This window comes from Stigmatopora argus, chromosome 6, assembly GCF_051989625.1.
Source record: "Stigmatopora argus isolate UIUO_Sarg chromosome 6, RoL_Sarg_1.0, whole genome shotgun sequence".
In the NCBI taxonomy this organism is placed as follows: Eukaryota; Metazoa; Chordata; class Actinopteri; order Syngnathiformes; family Syngnathidae; genus Stigmatopora; species Stigmatopora argus.
Genome location: NC_135392.1, coordinates 7642451 through 7660364, shown reverse-complemented (window position 1 = coordinate 7660364; position 17914 = coordinate 7642451). Strand labels below are relative to the sequence as shown.

At 38.7% G+C, this 17914-nt stretch overlaps 1 protein-coding gene and 1 non-coding gene across 7 annotated transcripts; both read right to left on the bottom strand.

Moving 5' to 3' along the window:
* Positions 1–977: 977 nt before the first annotated feature.
* On the bottom strand, positions 978–17382 carry elmo2 (engulfment and cell motility 2). 6 transcript variants are annotated; one of them, XM_077602567.1, is made up of 23 exons: positions 17071–17382; positions 13791–13860; positions 13478–13585; positions 13157–13197; positions 12698–12770; positions 12575–12625; positions 12038–12207; positions 11785–11884; positions 11250–11401; positions 10462–10540; positions 8971–9006; positions 8637–8687; positions 7312–7434; positions 6559–6678; positions 6369–6473; positions 5945–6053; positions 5726–5862; positions 4376–4539; positions 4141–4253; positions 3972–4046; positions 3380–3462; positions 2928–3005; positions 978–2408 (listed from the first exon to the last, which is right to left on the bottom strand). In XM_077602567.1, the coding sequence occupies exons 3-23, from the start codon at positions 13553–13555 to the stop codon at positions 2208–2210; spliced, it is 2139 nt and encodes a 712-aa protein (XP_077458693.1). In that variant the 5' UTR covers positions 13556–13585; positions 13791–13860; positions 17071–17382; the 3' UTR covers positions 978–2207. The 6 variants fall into 6 exon arrangements, with proteins under 6 accessions (XP_077458693.1, XP_077458690.1, XP_077458692.1 ...); XM_077602564.1 differs by having other exon boundaries at positions 3939–4046; positions 17071–17379; XM_077602566.1 differs by having other exon boundaries at positions 3939–4046; positions 11256–11401; positions 17071–17379.
* trnay-gua (transfer RNA tyrosine (anticodon GUA)) lies at positions 17370–17457 on the bottom strand. The gene is given in 2 exon segments: positions 17370–17405; positions 17421–17457. It is a non-coding gene; the product is annotated as a tRNA-Tyr (tRNA).
* Positions 17458–17914: the final 457 nt, after the last annotated feature.

Sequence of the window (17914 nt, the reverse complement as noted above, 5' to 3'; positions counted from 1 at the left end):
AATGTATAGGTGGTCTCAAATGTTTTGCTTTGTGGCAATGTGTTTTTGCATGAACAAAAAAAATAAAATGAAAAATTGCATGCTGGAAAAAAACTATCCTGACGCAAAGCGATGTTATTTCAGTGCCATACTCCTCACAGTGTACAATTCTTTACAAAAATATAAATCTGTTCAGCATTATCAAATGACATCATTGACATGTTTTGTACGACATTCAACATCCACAGGTATTATACGATGACCTAAATATTTTTTGTTAACAAATAACACTGCACGGTGAGTATCGTAATGGGCACTATATTAAAAAAAACAGACATGGTAATTCTTCATTTTTTTGCCTAGATCCAACTGGTAAACAAAGAAAAAATGTCATATAAAAATTCTATACAGTACAATCATTCCATTTATGGAAACACTTTCTTTAAAATCTGTTGAAAACAGACAGGCGATGTTCAGAAATAAGAAATGTTTTGTAACAAATTACAATAACTTTTGAGATAAAGAAATGAAGTATTTGCAAACAAGGAGACATCGGTACCACAATTGGAATTTGGTTTAGTTTTGAATAGTACGTAACCTATGAAAATTAAAACCTGTTCTCATGTACATAATACAGTATATATTACATCTTTTTGCAACTGCATGAATGAATTAGTACATAAAGAGCATGTATGCAAGAATATTCCTAAATATTTAGCGAACAATATAATGCTATATTTTAATTAACCCAACGGCTAGAGATGACAGGTTTTGTGTCTAAATCTAATAAAAGTGATGATTGATTAACCTTTATTCAGTTTTGAACTGAAGTTGCCATAATGTGGCAATAAACTTGTAAACCCACACAGAACCACTGTGAAACCTGCTCTAGATTTAGATTAAATTATGATTAATACTATTACAAGTAACAAAAATAAAGACGTAAAAGATTTTATTACAGCAGCACCTTTGAACATTCCTCTTTTTATTTGTATTTAGACACAGAGAATAGTAAATCTCAGTGTCTTTATAGACCGCAACAGTTTTAATGTGCCACATGGTGTATTCCCATTGGGGTTGTCTTTTTTGTCTTAGTTTATCCAGAGAATGCAGCTGGGCAGAAAATAGTTTTAGGGGATAGAGAGCTGAGAAAATAGTGATCCAAAAACATGATTGAATATACAGTATATTTACCATGATTAACTAATGTAGTAAGCTGCGTTACTATTCTATCTAATAGTACCTAGTCCTTCGTGTACCCAGTTTAACATGTAAAATGTAAGCCTTTGCCCAGGCCAGAATTGGGAGAGAAATCCGCCCCCCCAAACATTCACAGATAGATCAAGAAATGGGATCGTTGACATGGATCCATGTCTGGGGACAGACCATAATATTTAGTCACAACAGTTTTTCTTCGCAGACATTAAAAAAATATTTCAGGTTTACCAGTCCCCCATGTCTCATGTTTCTGTTTTTCTCTCTCTATATTGTTCAGTTGTTTATTGTGTTTTGCAGATATTATCGTCAGTGTTTTGTGTTCTATAGCAAGATTTAGCCATTGCCTCGGGCTATTATTTTGCTTATTCTTCTAGTTTAAGAATTTTTCTTTCAGGCTATCATTAAAATCACTAAAAACAGAAGGGCTTGTTTATAGGAAACCTCGTTAATACTCAGATTGCCTAGTAGACAAAGCTTAGGCGAGAGTGGAATCATGCAGTTCAAAAAGGAAGAGTTAGCTGAACACTACTGCAAATAGTCTCCAAAAGTCCAATATTAGGTGGGAGGGGTAACGTCAATTCAATGATATTTTCTTTTGGGTGGAGTATTTCGAACAGACATACACTTACTAAGTTTAGCGATATTTTTTGAACACAATTGGTGAGAGAAGAAGGCAGTATCACTCAGAAAATACCTTAATCCATCTCCATCCCTGTCAGATTTGTTCCAGGGTTAGGTAGCTGTCCCATAATTTATTATGAGGGTTTACAATTGCCTATAGATGCTAAAAAAATGGCAGCGAGGCCCTACCTTTTTCTAATTTGTTCCTCAGTTCACTCGAACATAGTTTTGTGGCACCAAAATACCACAAGTAGGTGAGTGAAATGGATTTTGTTGGGATTATTTTTGCTTTTGGAGATTCCAACGCAGCCTTTTCTGAATCACACATGACAGGATTCATTCAAATCGAAGGTATGCACATTCTTGACCATTGCAAGCTTCCTTTAAACTCAGCTATAGTTGTAGGTGAAATTATAAGAGCTGGGCTCTTTCGGAATAGGGGGCGGAGCCTCTGGAATTGTGATATTCTCAAGGTCCAGGAGGCGGAGCTTCATTTCCATGCTGATGAGCGTGTCTAGGTCACTTCTCGTCAAATCACTGCTCATCTCCCTCCCCAGCAATGCGCACAGAGCGTCTGTCCAGATGCAGTACTGGTCCACAAACAAATGCACATAACCCCGAATGATTGCAAGAATTACGAGAAAGTTTGACAAATGGTCACACCTATGTGCAAATTACATCACCATATGCCTTCAAAAATGTTAAAATGAGTAGGAATTCCATTACCGCAGTCATAATGTATGGTGCCACTGCATTGTGACTCACTCTGTGCATTTGTTGGATCATTATGTCATTTGATCAACACTATAAAAATGTGAATTAAAACAACTATTTAGGGTTGTTTATTCATGGGGTGGTGGAAGCTTAGTAACACAAGAGTGGAGATATTTCTTCTAGTCCCTAGAGTTGTTATTAAAATAATAAAAGCATAGCAGATCAGTGAGGGTCTTGAATAGTCTCAACTGAAAAGCCTGAGGTTTTGTTTTCTTTCATGATGATGATAATCATTCAATATACGTACATAAATGAAATATGGGTTTAACATGGGCCCTTGTGAGTTACGGAACAATTAGATATGTATAATCCCTGATGTGCGCTTGTTAGCCTACCTCATATTTGTTGGGTGCAACAAAGTTGAGTGTCTCATCTGGATCATAAAGGACTGAGAAGGCCAACTCTAGCACCTCCTGGGAAAGACCAGTTCGAAACGTTAAATCCATAATCCCAAAGAAAAAAAAATACAACTCCCTTATCTTATTGTTCAGCAGCAATGCTTTATATTTCTTAAGTAGAATACAAGGGGGAGTGCTAATCATATGTATCAATTAGATATTTGTTTCAGGCTTTAGCTAAAAAAAGAAGAAGAAAAAAAGAAAGAAAGTGTGTAAATGAGTGGAACCTCTTCCTGGGTGACCCCATTGATTGTATCGTATTTCTCTCGGGTTCTCCCTTAGGTACAGGTAAATAATCCTTAAAGCGTGTTCCCAAGTCGCCTTAAACTATGTAAGGCTTAATGAGAGTTCCAACGTTGTTTAAGGCAGAATGTTTATCATACACCTACCTTGTTTTGCTTTAGAGCACTTTTTTCCTTCATATGTGGGCAGTCCTTCCCAGTCACCACAGACTTCATGTCAGAAACAAGTACTGTAAGAATACAAATCAAACGGGCAACATGTCTTATATTCAAGTAGTTGACAAATCTAGCTCAATTCCACATTTATAAAAGCACATTTTCTTTTTCAACACAGTTTAAAAACAGTACATATTTTGCGCGTGTCTTTTATCCAAAATGAATACTGCAAGCTGATTGTAGCATAAATGGATGGATATATGAAATTAATCCGATTTTTTTTTTTACAATTATTGTTTTAGAAGGAGGAAAATCAGGAAATTTAATATACATCTATAGTCTTCATTTTAATTTGAGCCTAAAACAGAAAGTCGGCACTCATGATATACTTTCCCGGACCACACAAAATGATGCGGCGGGCCATATTTGGCCCACGGGCCACCACTTTGACACATGTAGCCTATAACTTAAAAAGTACTTGTTTTTAAAAATGATTTGTGGACACAGAAAAACAAGCCACCGGATGAGTCAAAAGAAAGCAAACTCTCACTCTTGTCGCTTAGCATCTCAAAAGGCACTTCACCCTGGGGCGATTCATCCAAGTCCCCATAATGCAGCACTTTGTGGTTGAGAGAGAGTCTGCAGAACCAGAATTTTTCTGTAATACAGGTGGGAATGCTTAACGCAACACAGCCAAAAGAAGACACATTAAATGTGTATTTAAAAAAAAAAAGGGGGTAAAATGATCACACCTTGCCTTCGGCGGTTCCCCACTTTTCGGAAACAGCTGCCCTCGCACAGCCGATTGAGTCGTTGCTGCTTAATGAGCTCCAGAATCTCGGGTTGGATTCGCTCTCGAAGCTCGCTGCCTCGCAAAAATGACATAGATGTGCAAACATTATAACATGTTCTTTGATGACATATTATACCATTTAACAAGTGTGGGAAATTGACAAATTGAAAAAGGACGTTTGACGTGACACTGACATGATGGGCGGAGAGTGAAAGTCATCCTGGCTCATTCTCTCTGACTGCCGTAGTCGCAGTATCTCGGAGTAGTTGAGACCTCGTAGCTTGTTCTTCAGTTGATCTAAAGATGAGGGCTTCATGGCCAGGGCCCTGGTGATCTGCTCTCGGACCACCTGCATCACCTGCAACACACGCGACTCTCCTACTAATTTGAACTTTTTAATGAGGAATGACTCACATTCTTCCCCTTCAAAAAGTGATGCCGTCAGCGAACAACTTTCCTCATTTCTTGTCATTTATATTCAAAATGGATTCAAGGTAAATAACGGCAGCTAATTTGTTACAATAGACTGCAAGGACTCATAATGCCTTCATGTGAAGAAAACTCTCTGGGCGGCAGTCAACAGCATTAAGAATTTAGCTGTTGTGTAATATTAATTGGAGCAAGAGCTCTTTAGCTGCCGACTCCTGAGGGATTCTTTCTCACTCACCGACACACAGCAGAGGCAGCAAGCAGAATTTAGAACAATAAACACGTTTTTTTTCTTTTTTTTCTGTCCATGCCAATTGATGGAAATGTGACATAATACGGCTCTCTCACTACGGTGAAAATATGAACATAATCTTCTCTGCCAAAGTAGTTATACAAATCTGGCAGAATAATGGGATGTATTAAAGATGTTTAGAGAGCTGGTGACATTTGAGGTAAAAAATCATTTCAGTCATGAGGCTTAGAAATGAATAATAAATAATTTGCAAGCCGTCAAGCGCAAGCCCCTCAGTCCCTCAGATGTTGCAATAAAAAAGCTTAGAGAATTTAAAAAATATATATTATAGGATAAATTTATACACAATAACACCTCTCAGTTTAAAGTAGTTTCGGTTTAAATCTGATGTAACAATATAAGACCACAATAATTAACATATGGACAATACAAAACTATTTTTTTGTAAAGGTAAACACTTGGATACAGCTCCGGCATATAATTAGATTGAATCAAACAATATCTGATGCGTATTTTTCCTGTTTTGGTTTTGTTCCAAGGGTTGAACATGTGCTTATTTTGTGGAGAGGAATACATGAATAATTTCACACAGACTTACTTGAATCATAATACAATCAGCACTAACAAAACCACATCATTTATTAAATGATCTTCAAGCAGAAACGCAAATGAAATATTTGTAATAGTTTGGTAATGTTTGGCAAAAGTAACGGCCTGCCCTGCTTATGCAATTTGACTTTAGCAACAATACAATAGAATTAATGTGAATGTACTTGGCCATGCTTCATATGCGATCTCCCTATAAATGTACATTTTTTGCATTTGGGAGGCATTTCACTCGACAGTAAACATATTTACTGACCTTGTTAAAGTCCTCTGGGGTGGCCCTCATCTCCTTCCAGGTTTTATTGAGCAGCTGGATGCAGATGCAGAAGAACTCCTCCCATGCGCGGTCATGAGTAAAGAACATAGGATGGTAGTCGTTGCAGCCCTCATTAGCTTAAGAAACAACAAAATTTGTGATCCATCCATTTCCCAACACCCGATGACAAACATTCTGGCAACATTTGACTTCACTTACGCAACTCTCCGACTTGGAGTATCTCGCAGAGTATCCGCGTGAGGTCGATTGCACACCGGCCAAAAGGACATTCATGCTTATCTTCGCGGCTACTGTTTTCCAAAACAATCTGTTAGGAGTGAGAAACCATGTTACGCTCGAGTCGCTCGCCCACAATTGTTGTCAGCAATGTTCCCTCTAAGCTGCGCGCGTGCGGAATTGCGCACTACTCTCGTCTTCTCCGCGCACAGCAAATCATATGGAGCGCACAAAATAAAATCCAACTATTTTTTTTTTGTTTTGTTTTTGTTTTGGTTGTGTGCGTGCGTGTGATGATGTTGCTCACACTGGTACTCAGTGTGGTCAGGGAGGTTGTCTTTCTGCCCAGACAAAGAAAAAAATAGAGGGAACATTGGTTGTCAGCCTGACAAGAGTCAGAACTTACCCGAATATACGTGTCCTGGTGGACCTTGGCCAAATACAGCATATTGTCCAAAGCCAACATGCCTGGGGGAGTCTGGGTGAAATCCATTGCAGGGTTCAAATGGTTCTACATGTGAGAGAGGAATATAACAACAATTTAAGAGAGAGTGTGTGTTGCCATTCACATTTACTTTTAGTCAGAGGAAACTTACTGTGAAACCTAGCATTTTATAATCCTTTGCATACAGAGCCTTTCTTTTTTCTGTACCAGTGGGTTCATTTTCTCCATCAAAGGCAATCCTCCGGAGCTCGAAAATGACATCTCTTTGAGTCTGATGAACAGAAACCAGCACATTTTGAGCGTAAATACAAAATTGCAACTTTTCAGCCCATAGTATTTTATTGAATTTATTTATGAAGTGCAATCATTCACTGCCAGCGCTCTAGTTCAAATGTATTGAATGTCTAGCCTCATGAAATAGCACTTAATGAGTTAATCACATTTTTAAAATCTTTTTTAGTTTGCATCAGTTTATTCAAAAACTGAAAATTTGTAGACGTCCAATATTTTCAGTTTAAATTTCAAATGGATTGGACTCCTATTGCCGTTAATAATTGTTTTGATGATATTCAAAACAAAAACATACACTGACCTTGGCACTAAGTGAAAGAGTTAAACTAATGATGACTTTGAATAGATGTCCACTGTCTCTGAAAGTGTAATTAATATTTGCAGTTGAAAAAATTAAATGAGTCAGATTTTAATTTTAGGTGAAACAATTTCAAAATGATTATCGATTACAAAAAATATAGAAAGCTGATTGATTGATTGTATACCTTATCATTAATTAACTGACAACATTTTACCATAAAGTAAACACTTGTTTATTTTTAGTTGTCCTTCAGGAACAGTGCAAAATAAGTTTTTCCAAGGCAAGAGAAATTGAGATATGATTTTGTAGTACCTGGTCATTAGGATCCATTTTGGTCATCATTCGTTCCTCCAAAAGATTAAACGTCAGCACCTGCAGTACATAAAGTTGGTGTGCCATCTCTGCTTTGATTGGTCGATTTCCTCTTATGACGTGCTGATGAGGAGCAACATAAATAGTTAGTACACTGCAGAGCTTATGAAGAAAAGAGCACACTTGGTGATTACGCTGACTAAAAGTCCAGATGGAAGGAGAGTTTGTTGTTGGAAATTTTGGTTTGATGTTAGCCAGGTTTGGTCAGAAATTCTTACATCAAAGTCAAATCTACTACGATTGTCCAAGAGCTTATAGTAATTCCAAAATATCCTCCAACAATGGAGATTCATACAACGGAGTGGTTTAGAAATAGCATCCAAATAAACCACTGATAACCATTATGTGTGGCCTCATTACTTTTGTCTGTACAGTTTGATTTGAGTCTGACCACCATTCCTTACACACATACAAAACATGCAGTGGGAAGGTAGTCAGGTCAAATTAGGATACAGATACTGCTATGGTCTAACAGTCATCATAAGTGGGTCACAGTCTTGCAGGATTTGGTTCCAGAGCGCTCACAATGCTGTCTGTCACTGCTCCAGGAAATACAACTGCAGTCTTCCTTATTTGCAGCCAGCTCAGGGAAGCGCTTCCACACAAGTTGGTGCCAAAAGGAAGCAGTCTGAGAGCAGGGTTTTTTTTTCCGCTTCATGGATTTCATGCCATTTCACATTTGCTGGTTCTGCTTCAACATATTTCACATTAGCCTAGTATATTTGCCATAACTGAGTGTGTGGTTTTTGGTGCATGGAGCATCCATGCCCCAGTTGGGAAAATACTCTTAAACAGGGCTTAATAGTAGAGTTTGGATATTCAAAAATGTTCTGTACGGGGCTTCGTTTGTAAAGTAGCACATGCTGCATTCAATTTGACATATTGAGTGCCATACAATGTTTAAAATGTGGTGTGAAAATTCTTCTTTTTTGCACTTTTGCCACAATTTTCAGCAAATTCTATAAAAATATATATATATACATAATAAAAAAGTGACTCCACACAGTGTGTAAAATGTGGTGTGAATTTTCACACCACATTTTAAACACTTTGTGGCGCTAAATGTGACAAAATTGTGTGGCTTTACTAATGCTGCTCAATGGTTCTGTACTATCTAATAGCAGATGTCATTTTAAATCCAATATAAGGCAGAGATGGTATGATATAAAAAATGCTGTTTTTGACCTACTCTCAGTTCAATAGCAATACAAGGCAAGTCATTCCATCAGAAAGCCCACTGGCATTTGGAGCATACCGGTACTCACATTAAGAATGATGGATCGAAGGTGCTTCTGGGCCAAAGTGCTTGCCATTTCCTGTGAGTAAAGTAGGCAATCGACAGAAAAGTTCAATAAACAAATATCATTCGGTAGGTACAGCAAAGGCGACCAATCTTTCATTAGCTTCACTATAGCGGAACCCAGTTTTGCCCCTCAGTTAAAACTCCTATGGCAATTTGTTCCAACATGAATATATGTGCAGACCAGGCAAGCTGCCCACATTTGCATGGATAATGCAGCAGCTTTACACAAAACAAAAACAAAGGCGTGAAGGTCTGTGGGGTGGAGAAGATGATATGAGAAGCTGGCGTGTACTCACAGTGAGGTGCTGCTCCAGCGGGTTAGCGTACACCTCCTACAAGGTCAAGGGAGGAGGAGGAGGAGGAGGAGGAGGTGGATGTGCAGTGGTGAACATAAATGCGCAAAACATGGAAAATGAGATACAACAATATATCACTGACACAGCATGCCCAGAAAAACAAACGAAACGCAACACAATTACAGTATTTAAGTAAGAAAAAGTGGTGCAAAGCACAGGGTGCTGCAAAAGTCACCCTTCCTCATTCTCATTCGATTATTTGAATCATTTATATATGATATAAAGCTATCAGCCTTTGGAGCAACGCTGCAAAACTGCATTTCCTATCAGCTTGAGAAGCTCTGTGGCTGTTATATTGCGTCAACACCTACTACAATTTATAAGGTAATAATTTGATCTTGGCAAATTTCAGGGTATGGCTTTAACAACGCATAGTGGGGGGCCTCATACTTCGACCACTGATGAAAACACAGGAAGTTGGTATAGGTGAAGCTGATTGTCGCTGAATCGGGATTTTGCTTCTGCCTTCTAAATGGAATTTAGGAGCATTTTAATCCATGGTGATAGTAGCAGAAATTGTGCCACTTGTTGAGGCCATAAAGCTTCTCAAACTGGCACTAAATGGCAGTCTGGGACATAAATACTTCTGACCAGGTGGTAAATTTGCCTGCACTGCACCATTATACATTGGTGAGACACGGGAAAGCAAATGATGTCATTACATATTTAATTCAAAGAACACAAACTAATGTTCCAAGTAATTGAGTCAGTTTGCCCCCCAGTGGTCAAGGGAAAGAAAGCCACTGTATCTTTCAAAATAACATTTAGTTTAGCATGAAATAACACTACTCTTCATCTGTTGGAGGTAATTATAGCAACTACATTATGCATTAGTGACGCATGCAGAAAACAGACAATAAGCAACAGGATAATCCTCTTTGTTTTGTTTGTCTTTTGATTTTTTTCCAAAATATGTTGAGAATTGGTGCACATGCAGGTTTGTGCAGAAAATACTCATACAAATTGTGTTCAATCATACTAGATTTGAAACTATAAGGCTTTACGGCCACTTTATGAAATATGTATGTGTATAATGATCGTCTGGTGGTTCTAATGAAAAATTACTATGTGCCATTCTAGGTATGGTCATCTGATAGATTATAGTTGGTATTTGGGCATCTTGAATGAAGGTGCTTAAGCGGATTGTTCAAAAACAGGCCTCTCCTTGTGACAAGGTAAAATTACGTTGCTGAAACTTTTACTTGGTCAATTTAATAATATATCTGTAAACTGAATATTAGTTTTAGATTTCTGCTGAACTTTCAATGCATGTCTTGTATTATTTCTCTAGACTTCACACAACAGATGTGCTATAATGATATCATATCTATGACTATAGAAAACAATAACGACCTCTTTTATAAATTGCGAGAATCCTAATCATCGACAGTTTTATGCCATGTCATTTTTTTCCCATCCCGGTGGTCTGACCTGCCGTCGATCCTCAGGTGCTTTCAGGAAAAGCGCATTGATGAGGGCGATGGCGTAGGTTTGAATCTCTTGGTTTGACCTGAAAGGATATCAAGCGAAACAAGAATCCTGTTAGAAGTATCTTGCTCCGCATGTATAACCACAGAGTTCCAAAAGAGTGTATATGAGTTGGGCAGGCCTAAAAATCAAAGCCTGTAGTATTTTCTTACTCTGGCCCTCCAATCAGGGAGCAGAATGCCCCTGCTCATGCGTGACCGGACGTTTGGTCGTCGGACTTTTGGTCGCCGGGACTCATGGTCGCCGGACGTTTGGTCGCCCGGACCCAAACAACCGGCGACCAAACGTCCGGCGACCAAAAGTCCGGCGACAAAACATGGTAAAACAACACGGTCTACGCATCAATAAAAGCCAACAATGGCCCTGAGCAGTTTCACTGAGCGGACGTGAGTGTATAAGAGTTTGTATGTACATGAGTTGTCCCTTTAAGAAGCTACGTCAGTCAGGGTCTTAACAAGTTCTCCAACAAAAAACAATAAAAGTAGGAGTTGGGGAGCTTTTCTTTAGCCTAATAATTAATAGGGCATTAAGTATGACTAAATAATAATTCACAGTTTGTATTTAGGGAATTTGAGCAACAATTTTAAATGGTAATTATCAATAACCTTCCGGGCGACCAAACGTCGGGCGACCAAACGTCCGGCGACCAAAAGTCTGGCGACCAAAATCCGGCGACCAAAAGTCCGGCGACCAAACGGCCGAGTACCCTGCTCATGTGTGCGTGTGCTCACACTTGCAGGTGCCCGATGAGCTGTCCCACGGTGATCTCCTGAGCCACTCGGTGGTAGAGGCTGTGGCTGTTGAGTACCATGCTCTCCAGGATGGCCAGGGAGCGCTGCAGGATGGACACGTCCACCATGGGCTGGTTCACGTAGCTTGCAATCTTTGGAGGAATCAAAAAAAGGGAAAACTGCGTTGGGAGTGGGAGGGTGGTAAATGACAAAAACTCTGCACCATACACTGGTTGTGAGTCATCTTCGGAAAGCAACATTCTTATTCACCATCAAATATACCCAAAGTTATTCTGTAGCATTTGTTATGAGAAACTATCAGGGCTACACTGAAGCATTCGGAAAATAAATACACACACACACACGCGCTGGATGAGCTCCAAATAATCCGGGGAGTTGCTAGGCAACAGTACCCACTCGCTTCCGCTGTGTAGGAAGTAAGTAAGGTCAAAGTTAAATCAAAGGCGGCGAACAACAAGGACTAGGACACAAATTAAGACTATGCGAATGTGGAGCGAGGGATGAAGTAAGGTACCTGTTTAATGAAGGAGAGCGAGATAAGATCCCAAGACACAATGCCGTGATCCATTAACTCCAGGAATGCAGTAAGAGTGAAGGCCAGCATTTCGCCAAATCTGAATTTAGAAGAGAGTTTTCATCTCATTTTGATGTCATTTTACGGTACACTGCACGTGACAGAGTCTGTGTTGAAAAGTAATCATCTCAGTGGAAAAAAAGCCGAAAAAAATAAATAAATAAAAAGTGGAGGAGGAAAAAAAAAATCTCACTGCGTGCCGCTTTCGACGAGGCGAGCCAAGGTCCCGATTCCCTCCATGTTGATAAACTCTGCGGCAAACGTGGGGTCTGCCGACAGCTTTGCCAGTTCCTTCAAAGCCTCCAGGCGAGCGTCAATCCCGTGGGATTGGATTCGCTCTAGCAGTTGTCGGGCAGCGCGGCCCTGTCAGACATGAGAAGAAATTACAATTAGGAAAAATGAAATGTTTGTTAAGAGGTGAGTTGATTGTGTAGAGCTATTTAGTGTCAGGACAGTTTTCAAGTAATTGAGGAATAATGGAGTGGACAATAATACAACAACAATTTCTTAAAGATAAAATGCTGCATAGCTGAAATTACGTATACCATATTTCACAGCATTCTGGAGAATGTGGCTTTGATAAAGTAATGCGCCTCTATAATAGATTTTAGTTCAGCAAACACAACCATAATTCATACAAAAGGCGTACTGGATTATAAAGTCAATTTTGGGGAAAGTACAAAGCATTTTAAGTGCGCCTTGTCCAAAATATTCAGTCACTGTTACTCACGGGAGAAATGGCCAATCGAAGAATTGTCCCATTCTTTATTTCACAGCGGTTCTAAAGAAAAATCACAGGCTCAGTGTAATATTCATACAGTAGCCAGCACAAAACAGAAAGAGTAGAGCTCACCTGTTCCGTGATGTAAAGCTGAGGGCCATCGGCATACCGCAGAGCAAACTGCTCAGAGCCAGACAAGGACCAGCTGGAAATTAAGAAATAAGCTTTATTCCATCAATAAAATGTGACATTTCACTACAAAATTTATATCATTGCAAGACCGTAAGGGTGATTTTTTTTCCTTTATAGCTTGCAGCAGCCCTAGATTTTTTATTCAGAGTCACAAAATTAATCACGGCAAAGGACAGACTGCTATATATAAAGTAAGATAGACAATGAATTGCAAGGTTAGTGAATCAAAGGCCTTATTTCCTATTGCAGCTTCATGCTAAAAGTGAGTTCACTTAAATCTCCAAAACAGAAGAGATAACTTGTACTGAAATTGCACATTATTAGCATTATATATATATACTATTTTTTTTTTAAAGCTAACATTGGTATATTGAAATACCAAACAGAGAAGAGGTTTACCTATCACAAACTTCACGAATGATTGAGGTCAGAGGTCTTTTCTGTCGTTGATAGAAGACATAGAAGACACGGAAAAAAATATAAATGAATGTGAAAAAAATTATTATTTGTCTACGGACAGAGGTGAAAGGTATAAATTGCAAGTACATAACAAATACCGGACTATAATTCACACATAAAAATACAAGCAAATCCAAAATAGGGTGTAGTTAACTAAATAAAACATGATTGTAGAGTAGTCCATGTCATGATGTATAAGTGGACTGATCATTCTGCTTTATGTTAGCTCCTGTATGTAAAATAGGACAATTTTGCACCAACCTGATCCATCTCTATAAGCTGAGCATTCGCACCCGGCCATTCAATAGCCACCTTTACAATATCGGCAGGTGGTGGCATGGTTGCCTTTTTGTTGTCACCTGCAGACAACTAGAAAAAGAAATGGATTACTTATTCATTGACATTTCTATTTACATCAAAAGTCTAAAGTCATTGCCCTTCCAACACAATATGGCAACCCAAGTTATACTATTTATAAAAGCTAGCAGTATAAGGCCAACAACTTCAGAGTGGGATGAAGGCTGCTTCAAATAATAGCAAACTTATTTTGGCGACCAATCTAGAAGTTCATTACCTAATGAAGCAATGTGGATGGAATCACTCTATGGCGCACCACGGCACTCGTAACCACTCTGTCAGTTCCACTGTAAAAAAAACAATAATAATAAAATTAAAAATTCATGTAAATCCATTGGGACAAACATACAAGAAACAATGCACGATTTGTGTTGTTTTATTAATATGGCCATTAAACATAACCCTCAAGTATCAGCATGACTTTCATCCATTCATTTTCCAACATGACCTGTTAATTAAATGCGAATTTCCAAAGATCAATAAAATTATACACCATTTATGAGAATGTTTTTAGATTCTCTATAGGGATAATGACTATTTATACAGTAAGTAAACCAGTAAAAGTCTAATCTAGTACGATAAAATCTAAAGTGGTCTAACTCCCAAAGTATTGTCAGATAACACCAGTGCAATGAATAAAATTAATAATGTCTGAGTTCTATTCAAATGAGCCAGCATCAAAGCCTCAGCATTTGTATGCTAGAGCACTAACACGCGTCGTGAATACTGGAACGAAGCCACCAAAAAAAAGGCAGTCTGCGAGAGATAATAAATCAGTTTTGCTGAATTTTGTAGCAACACCCAACACTATTTTACCACTGTATTGACTAACATTTCAGTAGATCTTTACGAGTGAGGCTTTTACAAAGTTTACTAAATCCCTCTTAAGTTTGGTGTCATGAACATGGAGTCCTTGTTCAATGAAAGTTTAAACCTGTAAATCCCTCACTCTTATTTGCAAATAATTTCCTTAGCGCGTAATGTTGCAGGAATACATCTTTAAAAGACTGTTGGCATTCGTAGTAAGAAATTATTGCTTTGTTTCCAACTTAACAGGCCCAGAATTGATACTGTGAAAGGGAATTTGTGAACCACTCCAGTTTAAATCATCATGATGCATTCTATTTTTTTGACAATTTGGAAAATTAATGTGTAATGCTAAACATATCCCTTTACTTAATACATGTTGGGAAATGTTGGCTTTGGTGTGGAATTAATTTTATAAACATCTCACAAATTGCTTTAAAAATATATATATTATAGTTAGTCAACTCAGGGTGTTGTCGACCTATTGCCCACAGTAGGCTGGAATAGGCTCCTTTACCCCCATAACTTTTATGAGCATAAGCAGTACAGAAAAAGAATGAATATCAGAATTGGAAAAAAAAAATCACATACATACACACAAAGCACCACAATTCCTCTATTTTCGCCATGTACAAATTTGTATTGAACCCGCCTTTCCATTCTTCTATTTTTGTATAGGTATATTCAATCATTCATTCATTCTCTAAACCGCTTCATCCTCACAAGGGTCGCCGGGGGTGCTGGAGACTATCCCAGCTGACTTTCGGGCACGAGGTGGGGGACACCCTGAATCGGTGGCCAGCCGATCGCAGTTGTATAGGTATGTTTTTTTTTATTAGTATTATCCTAAAAAAAATGTACGTATCAAGGTTTTTGTGTGCTGAGTTAACACAATTCGTTCATCGGCAATATTAAAGTCCAACTTTGTGGCTCGACTGTTGCACAACACAATGTGATAGTCAATGCATAGAACTGCACTGTGCACCAGGGACACGATTTGTCACCATCAAGAGACCCAGCCTGCTTATGAGCACGTGTTCACTGGTAGCTTGGCAACAACCGCTAACTAGCCTGGCAGTTACGTTGAGGAAAATCGGCAGTTTCCAAGATATTGTATTTTTAGCACGGTATAAAATATTGCCATTCCATAGCGAGACTGAGGTTTGCAGTTTCATTTCACTCATTGGCTGCCAGCCTTCCCAGTAAGGGGTCTTCGATACGTTACACAATTATAAGGCATATTCCCACTGGAAAAGGTCAGTTATTTGAGATAAATACTGCCGCCTTTTATATAATGTAAAAGACGGTTAATATACAAATGATAGATTTTCCGATCGGACAATAAATCAATATAGTAATCATCGTGATAGGCCTAGGGGAGTAAAAACAGTATACCCATTGCAAATAAATAGACTATATATACACTGCTCCCAATCAAATACTATGAAAAATACTATGCAACCTTGCCGCCTTTACACCCTAAAACCGGGCCACCTAAGGTTTTCTTTACAATATATATTTTTTCATTTTGTTCCATTTTATTTACAATTACCTTAGTAGGGGCGGCCCGGTGAAGCGAGTGGTTAGCGGAATCCAGGTTGGTCCACCTATGTGGAGTTTGCATGTCCTCCCCAGGCCTACGTGGGTTTCCTCTGGGTACTCCGGTTTCCCCCGCATTCCAGAAATATGCATGCTAATTGCACACTCTAAATTGCCCCTTGTTATGGGTGTGATTGTGCATGGTTGTCCGTCTCCTTATGCCCTGCGATTGGCTGGCCACCAATCCAGGGCGTCCCCTGCCTCTGGCCCGGAGTCAGCTGGGATAGGCTCCAGCACCCCCCGCGACCCGAATGAGGATAAAAGCGGTTCAGAAATTGAGATGAGATAGGGAAGTATAAATGTCTGAAGCAGTGTAGTGACCACAATCCCTCAAAGACATGATCCAAAATATGAGGTCCACGTATGTGAAGCCACGTTTATTTGACTAACAAATCAGCTGTGCGACAGGAAGTGCATAACTTTCAATGTAGCCATTCAGCTTGTTGCCTACAGCGACCCCTGCGGCCAGACAACATCCTTGCAGGTGATATCTACTCTAACTGAAACGAATATCACCATTATTGTGTTTCCTTTTCTTTTAAAAACGCAGTACAAAGCATTCCAGTTTGCAATTAAAACTAAATAAAGCTTCCGCTGGTATCTGCTAAGAAATGGACAGTTTGTGACAGTGTTACCGTGCAAGCTCTCGCCGGTAGTCGTGCCACTTTTCGCTTTTAAAACGGGTTTAAATGTCAATTAAGATGCATTTCCAAAAGTGTTAAAATAAAGAGTTCCAGTCGCAGTCATGGATTGAACAACATTAGATTGAGAAGCAGTGACGAGCAGATGCTGCACCGGATGTAACTGCGAAAATATTCAACAGTAAGCAGCAACGTCGATTAGCTGAGGTTAAATTAAACGTCGTTCTGCTTGCTGAAGAGTTGACAGTTTGTCTAAATGGAAAATAAAATAATCAGTAGGCGTTAAATCGAGTCAGAAGTGCTGAGCCTCAAACTAGGTGATTCGATCCAACACGCATCCGTCTGCTCCTCCATTGGAGCCCCAGTTTTCTATGTATTATCAATCTTTTCGGTGAGATGAATAAGTGGAAGTGGCGGTTATTGCTCGAATCGGTGATCGGTGTTACTCACCCCGCGGCTGGGCCATCGATGCTGAGAGCATCCCCCTTGTCTCTCTCGCCGTGGTGAAAATATTTGGGAAGAGCAGCAGACACTCCTCTAACGCCTTGTAGGCGGGACGCGATGCAAATGTCAAATCTTCCCTCAAATAAGCAAAGACAGCATGTTCTCTTGCTTGTGTGGAACAAGGAGTGTCGGGATTCATTGACAGAATGCAAAACACAGTACGGATCACACCTACGCTTTTTTTCAGTTTTGGAAGTGTGATAATAATAGTATTAGCTATGGTAGGAATTGCAACAAAAAAACATTCCTTCGAGCCGGATTTGAACCAGCGACCTAAGGATTTCAGCATTTAGCTCCTACAGTCCTCCGCTCTACCAACTGAGCTATCGAAGGGCATGGTGGTTAGGCGTCTGTACATGTATATAGCAAAATAAAACAGTGCAGTACTATATATCGCTAATATAATCTTAATGCGTTAGATGGGTGTTTTAATAAATATTTTGGTCATTTACGATAACCTAGAATATAATACGAGTTATATGATCTCTAAAGATATACTCAATCGCTTAGTTTTGATGTTGTAGGGAATATTGATGTATCACAATTTGGTTCTTTTCTTTTTTTTCTCCAAATATAACATAAAAATGCATGTTTACTATTACGTTTTTATCAAGGATAAAAAACATTTGTATATATATATATATATGTATATATATATGTATATATATATATATGTATATGTATATGTATATGTATATGTATATATATATATATATATGTATGTATATATATATATATATATATATATATATATATATATATATATATATATATATATATATATATATAT

Bases quoted from the DNA above. Each gene is read 5' to 3' on its own strand.
- elmo2 (XM_077602564.1), bottom strand. From the start codon at position 13,555: ATGCCACCACCTGCCGATATTGTAAAGGTGGCTATTGAATGGCCGGGT. The intron at 11,402-11,784 runs GTACCTTACTTC...ATTCCTCCAAAG, and splicing joins CGCTCTCCTTCATTAAACAG to ATTGCAAGCTACGTGAACCA. The intron at 4,254-4,375 runs GTCAGTGTCACG...TTTGCGAGGCAG, and splicing joins TTTCACTCTCCGCCCATCAT to CGAGCTTCGAGAGCGAATCC.